This window comes from Aricia agestis, chromosome 13, assembly GCF_905147365.1.
Source record: "Aricia agestis chromosome 13, ilAriAges1.1, whole genome shotgun sequence".
NCBI lineage: Eukaryota > Metazoa > Arthropoda > Insecta > Lepidoptera > Lycaenidae > Aricia > Aricia agestis.
In genome coordinates, this window is record NC_056418.1 from 4265356 (window position 1) to 4280160 (window position 14805).

Consider the following 14805-nt stretch of genomic DNA (forward strand, 5'->3'; position numbering starts at 1 on the left):
TATAACTTGTGATAATTTTAAATAATAAAACAATTTTAAAATGAACTTTCGTTTATTCTTTACATAAATACTTAGTCACATTTATTAAAAAATTACAACCTACGCCTTAAAACAACTAAGTACTTATTTTCGATCTAACAAATGACTAAGAAGAACTAAGAACAACCTCGTTTCTAATAAGCCATCTTATTACTGGGAACAATTCCTACTATTTCTATGGAACATAACATAGCAAGCTACAAAACTCAGCAAATTCTATACATGTTACACATTATGTGCCATAGAAAATTTAAGAATTTTACGTACATAGGTGCCTTTAAAATTACAATTTTTCAATCGTTCTCGAATAAAATTTTAAATATAAACAATCGATTTTGAAGTACAACGCTTATTTACAATATAATCTAGACTCAGTAATACTTAATTTGTATTTAGGAAGACAATCGAAGACAGATTACTTGTAACAATAGCACCTTATCTCACAGTAAGTTATTTACATTTCGCTACGAATATTCTCTACCGTCGTAACAGGTTATTCAGTTCGCTTAGCAGACAATATTTAAGTACATTGCTTGTGACCTGCTCAAAAATATCATAAATCTTTTAAGAACATAATATGTTTTAACAATTAATCTTACAAATTACTTTCGCGAATAACTATGTAAATTAAATTTTAAGGTGATGTTAATTATGTAGACATTATAATCAATAATCTGATCACCAACTGCACATAATATTAAAAAAAAAGTTTTTTTTAACTTCCTATTTTTAAAAAAATATAATTATGCTGCACTAGAAATATAGCCACTGTATTATCTCTGCCGAGTGCCGGATGTTTCGGCAAGCGATCAGAGGAAATCACAATGATTACTTGGAATTATCGACCAGAACAATTCACTTTTTACTTAACGAAAGTACCTACTCATCAGTTCAAGAGCAAGTGATTATAAATCAATACTTTAACTTTATAGGCTAGGTATTCGATTATGATAATCTCTAAATGTAAAATTTCATGAAAATCGATTTAGTATTTTTTTATTAAAATATACACAACTGCGAATAATAACCTGTTACGACTTATAACGTCTTTAAGTTATCAGACTTATTATAAAGGGGTTTTTACATGTGATTTACAATATTTTGGCAATTAAGGAGATTACCACAGACAACCAACGAGTGCTTGAATTTCTCTATCTAGGGTTCCGTACCTCAAAAGGAGAAAACGGAACCCGTAAGTAAGAACTTACTTTCGGACAGCAAATTCGGATGCTGATTTATAAAATTAGAACACGTATAAATAAAGTAGTTTACGATGAATGTTAAAAATAAACAATCGCCGAAAAAATCCAATGAAACCTTCGACGAAAAATTTTACATGAAAGTTTCCGGCGAATTCTATCAATCTGTTCGACTTTGAAGAATACGTTCGACAAAAGCGTCCGAGAGTATATTACTATCATGTTTCTATTTAACACCGTTGATCATAACTCATATAAAATATTATGCAAATAATGTTGGTTAAAATTTTTACAATAATAACATGTGATCATTTATTGTGATATAACGATTTTATCAACGTACCTTGTAATGGTAAATACATGATTTACATTATAATATAATTATGCACAATCATCAAAAAATGCTGAATTAAAAATACATTATTCAATAAAAAATAAACTAGCTAAAAGCCGAGCTTTGTGAGGGCTCGCGTAGTCACACCTTGACTGACTGATGATAACACATCTACATACTATAAAAAACCTTGACTGACTGATGATAACACAAATACATATAAATAAAAATTAGTATGTTAAAGCACAAATCAATAGGCGTGATAGTTTTTCCGTAAAGTGTACCACAAAATGTCCAGGTTGTGGAATATACAGGCTACTAGCTATCCCTGATATTAAACCAATATCAGGGATAGCTTAGGCCAGAATGCAGATTCATGTAAATGAGCCTAAATGAGTTGGACATTGCTACTTTCAATAAAAAAATAAATAATCAATGGATTTCTTGCTGATTGCACATATAGCGACCGAATTGTATGAAATCATTATTATCACAATAAACAGTTCTGTATTAATAATGAGCTTTATTCAGGTGTGATATAAATAAATGCTACATTTAACACTACAGCTGCAAACGTTATATACAAACAAGTATAGGACCCTGTCAGACGTATACGGAGCGGTACTAATGTACCCATACGTCTATAATATACACGTCTCCCATTATATACAACTTAGACGAAATAATAATATTTGGACGGTATGATTATTTACATTACTTAACTAAATTAAATCATTAAATGCAAAATCATTAAACGGGAAGACGATGGACCCATGACGAATACTGCTTTAATTTGCTAGAATATATCTATCGATTGAAGCAAAAGTATCGACGATATTAATCGAATGTCGAGAAAATTCCAATTTCAAATATTCATCGAGTTAGGATGAAAACGCTTCAAGTATCGGCACAAAATTCTTGCATCGAAAGGTTGCAACAGGTGCACTTCAAATATTTTCCCACACATATCAGATGCAAGACTTTAAGCAGATATTTTAATGCGATACTAATACCACATTTTTCGCTCGTTACACGCGAATATTTTTCACTCATTATGCCATATAAAACTGGAATTCTCAGGTTTTTGCTAAATTTAGTCTCAGGTATTAGTCCAAACACTGAGTACAGCCTAGCTGGGGCTCGTGGTGTTACTTCTGGGTTCTGGTTTGAAGGTGCCGTTGGTTCTGGGTGTGGTGGGGGCGGCGCACTGGGCGCAGGGCTCTATCTTCTTGGCGACTGCTGCTCGCAGCTTGAGCGCTGGCCCCAGCTTCATCTGCAGCATGCCCGTGAGATGCTCCTCTGTGAGCAGCGGCAGACCGGAACCGTCTATTCGCTGGTCGCGGAAATTCTGTAAGAAAAGCGAAACGGAGGTTAAAATCTTTATTCAGTAACTACTAAGGGTGGGTTGCACCAGAGGCGTGGTTATAGTAATTACAGTTATGGTCAAAGTTATGGTTATAGTTAAGGCTAACTTACTTTAACCTTAACTTTGACCACAGATTTCTGTTGCGTTTATTTTTTTATTAAAGCTATTACAGTAAGGCCCGATTCGACCAAACTTGAAGTTACACGAGTATAACTATCATGTGAATAATTTTACTCCTTTAATTTACTCTAGGGTATTATCGTTTGCATTTTACCAAGTTACTCAAAGAGTATGAAATAAAATGTCAATTATAGTTCACAATGACACCGACCGTGACAGTTGACACCCTGTTGTGCAACTATTCTCAGTTTAATATTTACTCCACCAAAATAGCCCGTGTAAATATTTACTCCCGTGTAATTACCTCATTCTTGGATTAGAAGTTGGAAAAACGCAAAACCAGCTTACTCTTAGATTAGGAGACAGTTATACTCGAGTAAAATTTTACTCCAGTTTGGTCGAATCCGCCCTAAATAGGATTGAGAGTATAAAAAATGAATTATCCGTAAAAATCTACAGGAAAAATATTTGTTATCACAACACTGTGAGCCATGATAGACCATAGTAAATGTTCACGAAAAAATTTCGATTTAAGTTTGAGCGGTTATGGTTATCGTTAAAAATGACATCCATTCTTGACTTAAACTAAATTTTTGACATTTTGCGTTGTAGTTATAGTTAAAAATATTGTTAAAGTTATAGTTATAGTAAGTTTGTGCAACCCACCCTAAGTCAGCATTCAGCTGGACTTAGGAGGATGTTTTATAAAAGAGAAACAGATAAATGAAAATGCGTTGGTTTTCTAAGATATCGGTGAATTAAAAATGTCTTTTTTTCTATTTTATTCTATTTTGAGACACGGTAACAATTACCTCTCCCAAGGCAATCATTGCATTTTGTTATACATAAGCTCAATGCTGTAGTTGTCAATATATGTATATAGTGAAAGATAAAATAGTTTATTCTCATTATAGCATCATATTTTGTATTGCTCATGGGTTCCTAATATATAGTCCGCGCAAGCCACGAAAACGCGCCCCACTACTCCTCTTAATCGTTTATAAATAATATGTGTGCAAGCTTTCGCCAATGTTTGAGTGTTATCAGTACTCACTAATTACCTATAAGTGCACGCTCACACTACAATAAATAGACCAATTAAGAAAAAGCGTCACGGTCAAAGGGAAAAATGCTCACCCAAAAAGTGGTGGATCGTGGATTGCACGGACTATAGTTTACTCAACTTCTTAAATTTTATCTATTTTATATTTTGACTACGCTGTATACAACTATACAAGCTACACAATAGCATAGTTTTGCACTGTAACAATAATTTGCTAGGTTCCCAGTAATAAATCTGAGTTAATTTAATAAAGCCTGTGGCGAGCCAGCGCGCACCTGTCGCCGTGTCACGCACTCTACCGCGATTGACGGCTCTTGATACTCGCTAGTCGCTACTATTTATATATTGCTTTTAAAATGCTTTTTAAAGTGCTTTTGAATTATACAATATAATTAGTGCTTATACAATATTGCTTTTAAAGTGATGAATTATAAATCATTTAAATATTATTCATGTCCTTATTTGAATATTTGATTGGTAGAAGGAAGTATTGAAAATCTCTTAGTGAGTCGTGAGTCGTGACTAGTAATAATATAAATCAGCAGTATGCAAGTAGATAAATGTAGTTTTACAATATTTTATTGCATATTTTACTTGTTCTAAGTTTACATCGTATAAAATTGTTGAGGGAAGCAATAATTTTCAGTAAAACAACTGTCATCATTTAATTTTACGAGTACATACACTCCGGCTTATTTTAAGAAGCAATAAAACAAATTGGGGCCGTGAAAAAATAAAGAACATTTTAATGAATGGAACATGAAACGACAACATAAAAATATTTGACGAAATAGGCGAGACGAGGGGCGAGTATCAAGACGAATCGATAGCGATCGGCGCAGCGTCCGACGACCTGTCATCTCAGCGGGAACGTTGACAAAAACCGCGCCGCCTACGTGACGTCCTGTCCCCCCCTCGCCCCCCCTCGCCCCCCCTCACCCCGTCCGCGCCGACCCCGCGCCGCCCCGCCCGGACCATCTTCACGCTTGACCACTTTTTACCGCGCGACATTTGCCCGGAGTTCGATCCGTGTCATCTGACGTATTCCTTTTTTAAATTGCGCCGCAGCGGCCGGCTCAATTATTTTTTATTTTTTTTTATTTTTATTATTATCGCTCCGAGAAGTGAGCGGGCAGCCTTCGAGCGGTAAAAAGTGATGGGATGAAAAAAGTCTATGAATAATTAAAGCGAGATGGTTGGTAGCTAGCTCATGGGAACGGAATTATTTAGCGGCGCCCGGTTACGTGAAGGACGGGTCAATTTGCGGAGCCATCTCGTCGGTCGCGCTATAATTTACTCCGAGGGGCATTTCGCTTGGGACAATTTTAAATTGCACTAACGTAGTACTTACTGGAGTATGTAGTTTATGTTTATACATCTTCTGATACACAGGGTTCTTATTTTAATCTCTTCATTTTTATAATATTTTTAGGTTATGCTTACAATTTTCATGGGTCGAAATTTCATGACAACTGTAAAGTTTTCTAGGATGAAAACAGGACAAACAAGCAAAGTATACCTTTCATTATAATAATAGTAGTAATTACGATATTTAATTTGAGGTAAGCATTTAAATATCTTCTCAGAATTTGACCCTACGATTTTAAAATCCTAAAATAAAACAAAAACTACGATAATTGCTACAAGGTTAGAACGATTAGCGTTGTAGTTTGGGGGCATATTTAGCCTAATGGGGGTTACGTCTGCGCCCCAGGTCAGGAATGATATCGGAAATTGTATAATTGCAGGAATCTTTTGCCGAGTGATCTATATTTAAGCCCGTGCCGTATTCGAGAAGAAATAATTAAGGGGTCCAGGGTGAAATTGGATAAGTTTTTGTGTTGGTATATAACGTAAGTATTTAATATGTTTTGGCGCTTATTGTGTCTATGTGTGTTATGTCTGAATGGATGTATCTAATTTTCATTTTCCATATGTTTTTGTGTTTGTATTTTACGCATTGACCATGTTTTTAGTGCTCAGAACTTTGTGACATACTAGCATGAAAATGTATCATATTTTGTGACTCTCGTAAAAGCTCACAGACTTATCTAGCGAATCCAATCTCTGGACTTCACCAGTAATTGTAATCTATAAGACATTTTTGTAATAAACAACCCGTGTGGGTGTAGTTAGCAGCGCCCGCGGCCGTGAACTGATGTTTAAATTGCGCCCGAGCGGCAGCGAACAGGTTGTGGAGCAAAAAGTTCAAAGTATGCTCCCTGGTCCCTGGAGGTCGCGGGCGGCAGTGTTGCCAGCCCTTCTCTACAGTACATATCATTTTTCCGATTTGATGCATTGGTAGATTTTTCCATAGAAAAAAGGCGTATTTACCCAAAATATGTAAGTATAAAAATTTTAGTACTATTTTGTAATCCAAAATACTTCTGTATATTAGAGATGTGTTTTAACAGAGTTCCATTTGGAATTGAAAAAATAATACCAGTAGATGTGCGATTTTTATTGAATTAAAGTGGTTATCAGCTACAACCATTAAGTCCGCCATGTTAAGTCCGCAATAATCAAGCCATTTAAATTTTAAAGCCACCGAAAACCACCAGAAGAAGTTAATTAAAAAAAAAATTCTATTGAAAGTATTGAAACAGTTGACGATACTTAAAACCTTTTGTGCTATGATTTTTATATTTATTTGTAGTTTGTAAATTATTGTATTAAAAGGTGATTTTTGTATAAGACAGAATTTAATTTCAACCACTGTTACTATTCTTTCAATGATCCTTTTTTTTTCTGAGGTTGGCAACACTTCGGGCGGGGGGGTTACGCGGGGCGGACGGGGGGCGGTGCGAGGGACAGGGGGGCTAATGACGGGGCGGCCGGCGCCCGCGGCGGCTACCGCGCAAATTGATGCCTGCGCCCTCTACGGAACCTTTGCTCCCGGCTAGTGATGCGCCGATAATGGGCCCGGTCGAGGCAGGTGCGCGGTGGGCGTCGCGTCGGGCTGGCGTGATCGATTCTACTTAGACAACTTACATTTGGCTTCGTGAGTGAACATCAATATAACGTCGCTAAGTAATGAAATAGAGCGTTCGTAACGCTTTGTGTGTCCATAAATTGTTGATTCGCTGCTGAAATTGTTGAAAACTTGTTCAGGTATCTAGAGCTATATTCAATTGAATATTCAGAGTAATAATTAAAACTATGTAGCGATAAATCATAGAATGTATTAATTTGATGGCATAATAACAAACGATTAGTTCACTTCTAAAACAAATTATGTTTTAGAATTTAGGCTAAAATTAGGAAACTTGATATTATCGAAATAGAATTAACGCGCGGTACCGACACATTTTCCAGAACACAAACAATCTTATATCTTTTCCCCGGAAGTATCTCTACATTTATCAACATTGGTTCTACTGCTAAAAACAAATATACTGCCAAAATACAAGTCAATTTCCAATACGTAACATTAATGCATAAATGGCGGTCGTTTAAAGTAATTTGGAGCTAATAGCCGTCTGTCACTGGGAGGTAACAATTACAGTAATGAATATCGACATCGATGATAATATTTAACGTCACTATCGCCGGGCAGGCCGCCATTAAGTCGGGAGTGCGGTGTTTAGGCTTAGAGTGGATATTCATCTGGTCAGATATAGGTATAAATTATAATGCTTGGAGAAGTGAAAATAAATCACGGTATATGACGTAGAATGGTATTATTGGTACTTGGTGAAATCGCAGTGTCGATAGTTTAGGCACCAAAGTTAGATAATATAATGCCCTAAAAGATCTGAAAGAAACCCAATATATTGGCTAGTAAGAATCTTTATGTGGGAGAGCCATGCTTCGGCATGAGCCAACTCGACCGGAGAAATACCACGTTCTCACAGAAAACCGGCGTGAAACAGCGCTTGCGCTGTGTTTCGCCGAGTGAGTGAGTTTACCGGAGGCCCCTACCCTATTCTTCCCTACCCTCCCCTATTATCTTCCCTTCCCATCCCTACCCTCTCCTATTACCCTATTCCCTCTTAAAAGGCCGGCAACGCACCGGCAGCTCTTCTGATGCTGTGTGTGTCCATGGGCGACGGAAGTTCCCATCAGGTTACTCGTTTGCTCGTTTGCCCCCTTATTTCATAAAAAAAAAATCAAAAGTATTGCGTTGATTCTAGACGTCGCGACTCGCGAGTATTGCCCATAATAATGGTTTTATTTTGGAATATGGGCTTAATGTTATATAAGACATTCGCAGTAGCCCATTACTGTAGGTGACTGAAGCAAAGATTTTTGATAGGTCAATTTTAAGTTCCGTAAAAACGTACGGTTCCCGAACGATGAATTATCAACGTCACAAAATTACGGGGCAACACCTAGTAATAAATGTTTAATCTGTAACGAAAGTTAAAATTTCCTAAGGCATATTACAAAAAGAGCATTTGGTTGGAATGCGGCTCCACTTTTTATGCCATTAGTGAAATTATGTACGGCGTGTGCTGAAACACATTCGATGTAACTTTTACTTTCCGCTGTGGTTTTGTTGCATTCGACATGGCTCAAGTTCTAGCTGAGATAACTGGGACATGCCTCATCTAGTGTGAAGAATTGTTTCTTAATTTTGTATTTTTGCAGGAGGAATTAATTTCAAGTATAGTTTTTTAAAGTAATAGTAGACTAGAGGCCTATAACTGCTCAGATATAATGTTCCTCGCTTCTTCATTTCATTTGAGCGTGAGATAAAGCAACATAATAGATAATATTCTGTTCATATTATTGTGTACAATAAGAAAAATTTATGGCGTACCTGCATTATTTGTTCTGAAATCAGATTATGTTAAGTCAACGTTATTCGTGACCTGTTGGCTGGGCTAGACATTACACGATTAAATAATGTAGGTCCACTAAAAACATCTAAGGCTTGACTTGACAATGACATGAAATGATGTAAGCCAAAGAATCAATTCCACTGACTGTACAAAATATATTTAGTAGTGTGTAGGTACTAAGAGTATTGTAGAAGTAAATGATAAAAGCCGACATCATTACACGCTCATACAATAATAAGACGGTAAAAAGTATAACGCATTATAAAATTTCATTATCACAACCTGACCTAACCAATTACATCATTTGATTTAAAAATCGAACGGGCGCAAAAAGCTCGTGATAATCGGAAAATGCGGTGGGTGTGTACGTGGGGGAACGAGACGGGAGCTACATGACAATGGGTGTGAGCGGGATAGATGTAGCGGGAGGGCGGGGCCAGGGCCGAGCGCCCACGAGCGCGCACGAGCGAGCCCGCCCAGTAACCGACAGTTGTGTGACCTCTAAAGGCCGTGATTCACATTCTATTGAGCGAGAAGCAAAAACATGAAAACTCTATATAGAGTTAGGAATTCTGAAGAAACTTACAACAAAGTAATTGACTTTATCTCTAAACAAGCGGCTTCGTCCACATCAACACTGTACAGTAATAATTTTCCGCGTTATTTATACATTTTGAACTGATTTTTGTTCCAGTTGATCACGTCGTGATGTGATTTAGCCTAAAGCCTTCCTTCCTTTTCTAAAAATAGACTTTCCAACACAAAAATATTTTTTAAATTAAAACGAGTAGCTACTGAGCATTAGCTCTTTCAAACAAACAAACAAACAAACTCTTCAGCTACAATATATTATGTAGCTATATTATTAGGTATGGATCATGGAAACCTAAAAACAAAACTCTATTCCATATTTGGTTCTAAAATGTGACGTACATCAGAGGCTTTATAAAATTCCGCAACACTTTTTCCACGCCCAAAAAGATCACTGTATTGTACCTCAATAGGAGCTGTTATGGGACCGTCTATCTATGTTATATATAAATAATCACTTTATAGTAGAACTAAATGTTGCCCACATGACGAAGGTTTTTTTTTCCGTAGGACCATTAATTTTGGCGCAATAAGAACTAATGAAACTTTTTAATCGGGACTTACCGCGACTTATTTAAGTAGTAATGCTACTACGAGTACATACTTTTTCTCGACGTTTCGGCCGTGTTGCAACGGCCGTGGTCACGAGGGGACTCCTAGTGACCACGGTCGCGTTAAGTCCCGATTAAAAAGTTTCATTATAATGCAACGCGAAAGTTTAAAATGTTATAGCAATAAGAACTAATCAGTGTGCAGTAAACCAAAAATGACTGCTTGAGAAATTTCATTTAAATTGGTTCAACAGTTTAAATGTGACGAAGTGATAGAAATATATTATGTGTATCTATCTAGACTAGCTATCGATTTTGAGTTATTTAAAAACAAACGTATGATATACGGCACTAGGAGAGATTTGATAATTTATTGAAGACTAGATGACGCCCGCATCTCCGTTGCGCCAAAATTCGTTTATCGCGCGGGAACCGTACATTTTTTCGGAATAAAAAGTATCCTATGCCCTTTCCCGGTACTCAAAGTATCTTCATGCCAAATTCCAGCAAAATCGGTTCAGCGGTTTGGGCTTGAAGAAGTAACAGACAGACAGACAGGCATTTTGAATATTAGTATGGAAGTATGGTTTTTGAAATATTTAATAAATAAAAAAAACTGAATAACAGTATTCATTAAAATATAATGTTTTTGACTGTGGCCTTTAGCATCTTTAATATTATCATGTCGGGTGTAGAAGTGTACTATAACAAAGGTATGAAGGCGCGTTGGTTATAATTGATTTCACCACGGTTAAATTGAACTGAGGTTAGCGGAGGTAACAGCTGGTTAATTGCTTGAGGTCAAAGCTATTATGAACCAGAGAGTTGGAGAGAATATACTTACATAGACTTATATAGAAAAAAAAAATTTTTTTAAAAGTAACATTGAATATTATAGGAATGTAATAAAAAAAAAACACCTCGCGATTTAAAAAAAAAAAAAACATTTCAATAGTATTTTAAAAACCATAGCTTTTAAAAGAAATACAGCTTATATTTGAATAGAAATAGAAAATGAGTATGTAACAGGTTTTTTTAACATAAGAAATAACTTCGTTCCATTCGGGTGTCCCTTGACACCTCTCAAATTTTTAATTATTATAATGTATATTTTAAATTTAATTTCTAGCAGGAACTGTACATTTTGCCTCTTTTAAAGTATGTGTCTATTACAAACAAAAAAGTCTTCCGAGCGATGCGTGCGCGTTGATGTCTTTTATGGATGTATTCAATAATTTCATACACACTATCTTTTATCATAGATATAGTATTTTTAAATCAGTATAAACTTATTATCTGCATTTTAAAATAAATTTCGTCACTTTTACGAACAACGAAATTAGAACAGAAAAGTGAATACGCGACTTGGAGTAAAAATTACATCGCTCCTTTTGTAGTATGAAATGAATTTGTTAGATTTTAAAGCAGGTACTATGTATACTATGTAACTATCTCTATATAAGAAACCGTACATTTTTAAAATAGAGCCTATCAAATTTTTTTTAGTATCTTCAGGAAGAGTGAGTCTATGCCTCTACGTTTTTATTTTATCTTAAATATCTTTCAAATTTGTTTTATGGTCAGTGGATTGGCGGGGTACGGGGCATTCATTTTTTGCGATTTTTGAAGGGTCATAATTTTTTATATTGATCAGTAAATTTAGAAAAAATCGTACTTAGAGGCATAGCTTTAACAGATCCCAATATTGTATTAAAAAAAAATCATTTGCCTAGACGCATTGTCCAGAGAGAAAACGTTTGTATAGAAAAACCGTGTTAGCGTTTCCTCTTAAGAGGAGTCCACACCGCCCTTTTTTCCATACAAACGTTTTCCCCTGTTTCCTCCCTGGATAATGCTAGTGGAGTTATAATTTTTTTCCTGAATATCTACGGCCACTAAAACAATGTCCCCATGTTTTCTTTTTTTTCATAATATAATTATTAAATAAGATATGAACGTTCAAAAACCCAAAAAATGGCCAGATTTTCCGCTGTGTTAAAACATCCAGAAAACAGATTTGGCTAAATTATACAAAAAAATAAAAACATAGGAACACAGCTCAAGTCTTTCTTTAATCTTTAATGAAAAAATTACTTAAATCGGTTAAGTTTTGGAGAAGGAATCAGGGGACAACGAATCGTTGATTTTCTGCAGTTGTCTCTATCGCGTTCTGCGGTATAGGCTTGAGGTAATTACACCTACTTTTTTTCATTTCTCTAGCCCCTGGTGTATCCTCTTAAGTCTAACATGTTCGCGGGCGGCGCGGCGTGCTCGATCTCGGCGATAGTACCGGGCACCGGCTCGTGCCGCTTGTCACCCGACAGTGATAGTGCTTCTATTTCTTTTTATGAAATAAGGGGGAAAACGAGCAAACGGGTCACCTGATGGAAGGCAACTTCCGTCGCCCATGGACACTCGCAGCATCAAAATTCAGAAGAGCTACAGGTGCGTTGCTGGCCTTTTAAGAGGGAATAGGGTAATAGGGGAGGGTAGGGAAGGGAATAGGGGAAGGTAGGGAAAGGAATAGGGTAGAGGATTGGGCCTCCGGTAAACTTCTGTGAGAACGTGGTATTTGTTCGGTCGAGCCAGCCCATTCGTGCCGTGGCATGGCTCTCCCACGTTTCTAATATTTATATTTAAAAAATCTAAAGTATTTATTGGTAAAAATATTATAATTATAAAAAAAACTAACTTTATTTAAATTTCTAACTTCTAGATATTATAATAAATATTTTATAATAGGAGTCAAAACCAAGGTGCACCATCTGCCTATAAATCAATTTATTTGATGGTACATAACATTTACACTCTTTTATCGTACTATAACATACTAAACGTCGTCTCCAATAACAATTTTACGTATACTAGATACTAAAACTTTTACGACACTACGTTTTAACTAAAGATCCTTAAGCCAACAACATAAAGCTCAATTTCCTTCAACTTAGATGTAAACAGCTCCGTACTTTGTAAAGTGACGGTCAATTAAGGCACATCACTAGTTTATCGACATAGGAAGTTGCTAGAGAGCGGCGGTCGCGTGCCTCTCCCCCCCTCCCCCCTAGCGCAGGGGGAGGGAGGGGGACTGATGTCACGCGCGATCTGTATCAGCCACTGTACCTCAAAACACTTGATACTAGTGAAGATAAGGTAAAAATAATGCAGCAGTATTTCATTCTATTCATTTTCAAGTAGGATATTTCTTAATTTTATTATACTCGAAGCTCTTGCTTCGAGTAGGTACAGAATCAGAGACTTGAAGTTAGGTTTTAAGCAGTTATGTAGCTTCAGCAATAGATTAACAAACTAGATTTTTTTTTATAAATAAGCTAAATCTGATTTTTTTATTGTTGCGACAGATAATTCTAATTCACGAATTGCAATATGATGATGAATTGTCAAGCAACATAATCGATTCTCTATCTTTGTTTTTCTTTTCTTTTGAATTCTAATACTAAGGTATTGAAATTAAGAAAAAAGAAAAAAGTTTACCATGTTACCTAATAAATAAACTTAAGTTGTCGATATTATTATGGCAGATGGCACAACACTATTTTGTAAGATTTTCACTTCTTAACGACTGTTATAATAAATGTTGTGATAAATGAGAGCTAAATTGTCAAATTAGTATTAACATAACGAGCGCAAAACACCCGTCACGGACACTTTAACATTTTGTTTTGTAAACTTACTTTAGTGTAAATACGCTTTTTATTTATAAGTGAATGTTGTACGGTATCATTGTATTTTTTATTCTAAAAATACATCTAATTTACATGAAACACGCAGATATACCGTAAATATTTATTTAAGACATTGCGTATGTATTTATTGTATCTACGTTTTATTTTAGTTTCGAATTACAAACAAAAAATAAAAATAATTAATAAATAGACAAAGATATTGAATACACTTGATACTGCAACATATATTTTTTTCTAATATATTTTTTCGAAAATAATTCTAATTAGGTCATCATTAACATATTTATTACTTAGCTACATTTCTAAATATGACAACGATTAAGAGAATACGCAACGTTGCCTAAATTATCTCACTACTTATTAGGACGAGGGACGGCATGATTCAGTTGTTACGCAAATCCTGCCAAAGCAAAGGTAAGATTGGCTAAGCCAAATGAGTAATTTACCATTTACGCACCGCTGTAAGCCGTTGTTTATACTCTGTTGTTGTTGTAAGCGATCCGATATTCCCATTAGTGAGCGGGTGTTATATGATGTTAGATTTACACAGATAGCGGTTTGGTTAACAATATACAACTCTTCCGCGTTTTGTTCACCGTTTTATGGAGCGCTCTCGTCGTGACAGTGTCGATGTTTTTTATCGATAAACATTTTCCCCTCTCTAAAACATGTCCTTCTATTAAAAGGTAATCCATATTTTATATTTATAAATTATATGTTGTGGGCTTAAGTACGTTTTATTATATTGGTAACTAATATGTAAAAACTTTTACGAGTATTGAGGATTTATTACAACTTTTAATTATTATCATTGTTTCATTATAAATTACCTGACAATACTTAGAGACATCTCAATCTCCTCTATTTTAATGTCCACCATCAATAAACAAGCGCGGCGCCAATCTAGGTCGATTTGGGCTAGATTGGCGCCATAATTGTAAACTTGTCACAAGCACAAACTATGTCGATCATAGACGAACATACCCTCAACACGTAATAGTCCATCATGGGCCATAGATACCTTACATCACCTTATCAGCAAAATTATTAGTAG

General features: G+C 35.6%; 1 protein-coding gene across 1 annotated transcript in view; it reads right to left on the minus strand.

Moving 5' to 3' along the window:
* Positions 1-2019: 2019 nt before the first annotated feature.
* Positions 2020-14805, minus strand: part of LOC121733379 — a 64135-nt gene continuing 51349 nt past the window's right edge. The window contains exon 7 of the mRNA XM_042123608.1: positions 2020-2920. Coding sequence (XP_041979542.1) covers positions 2702-2920 — 219 coding nt within the window. The 3' untranslated portion in view covers positions 2020-2701. The remainder of the gene's footprint in view (positions 2921-14805) is intronic.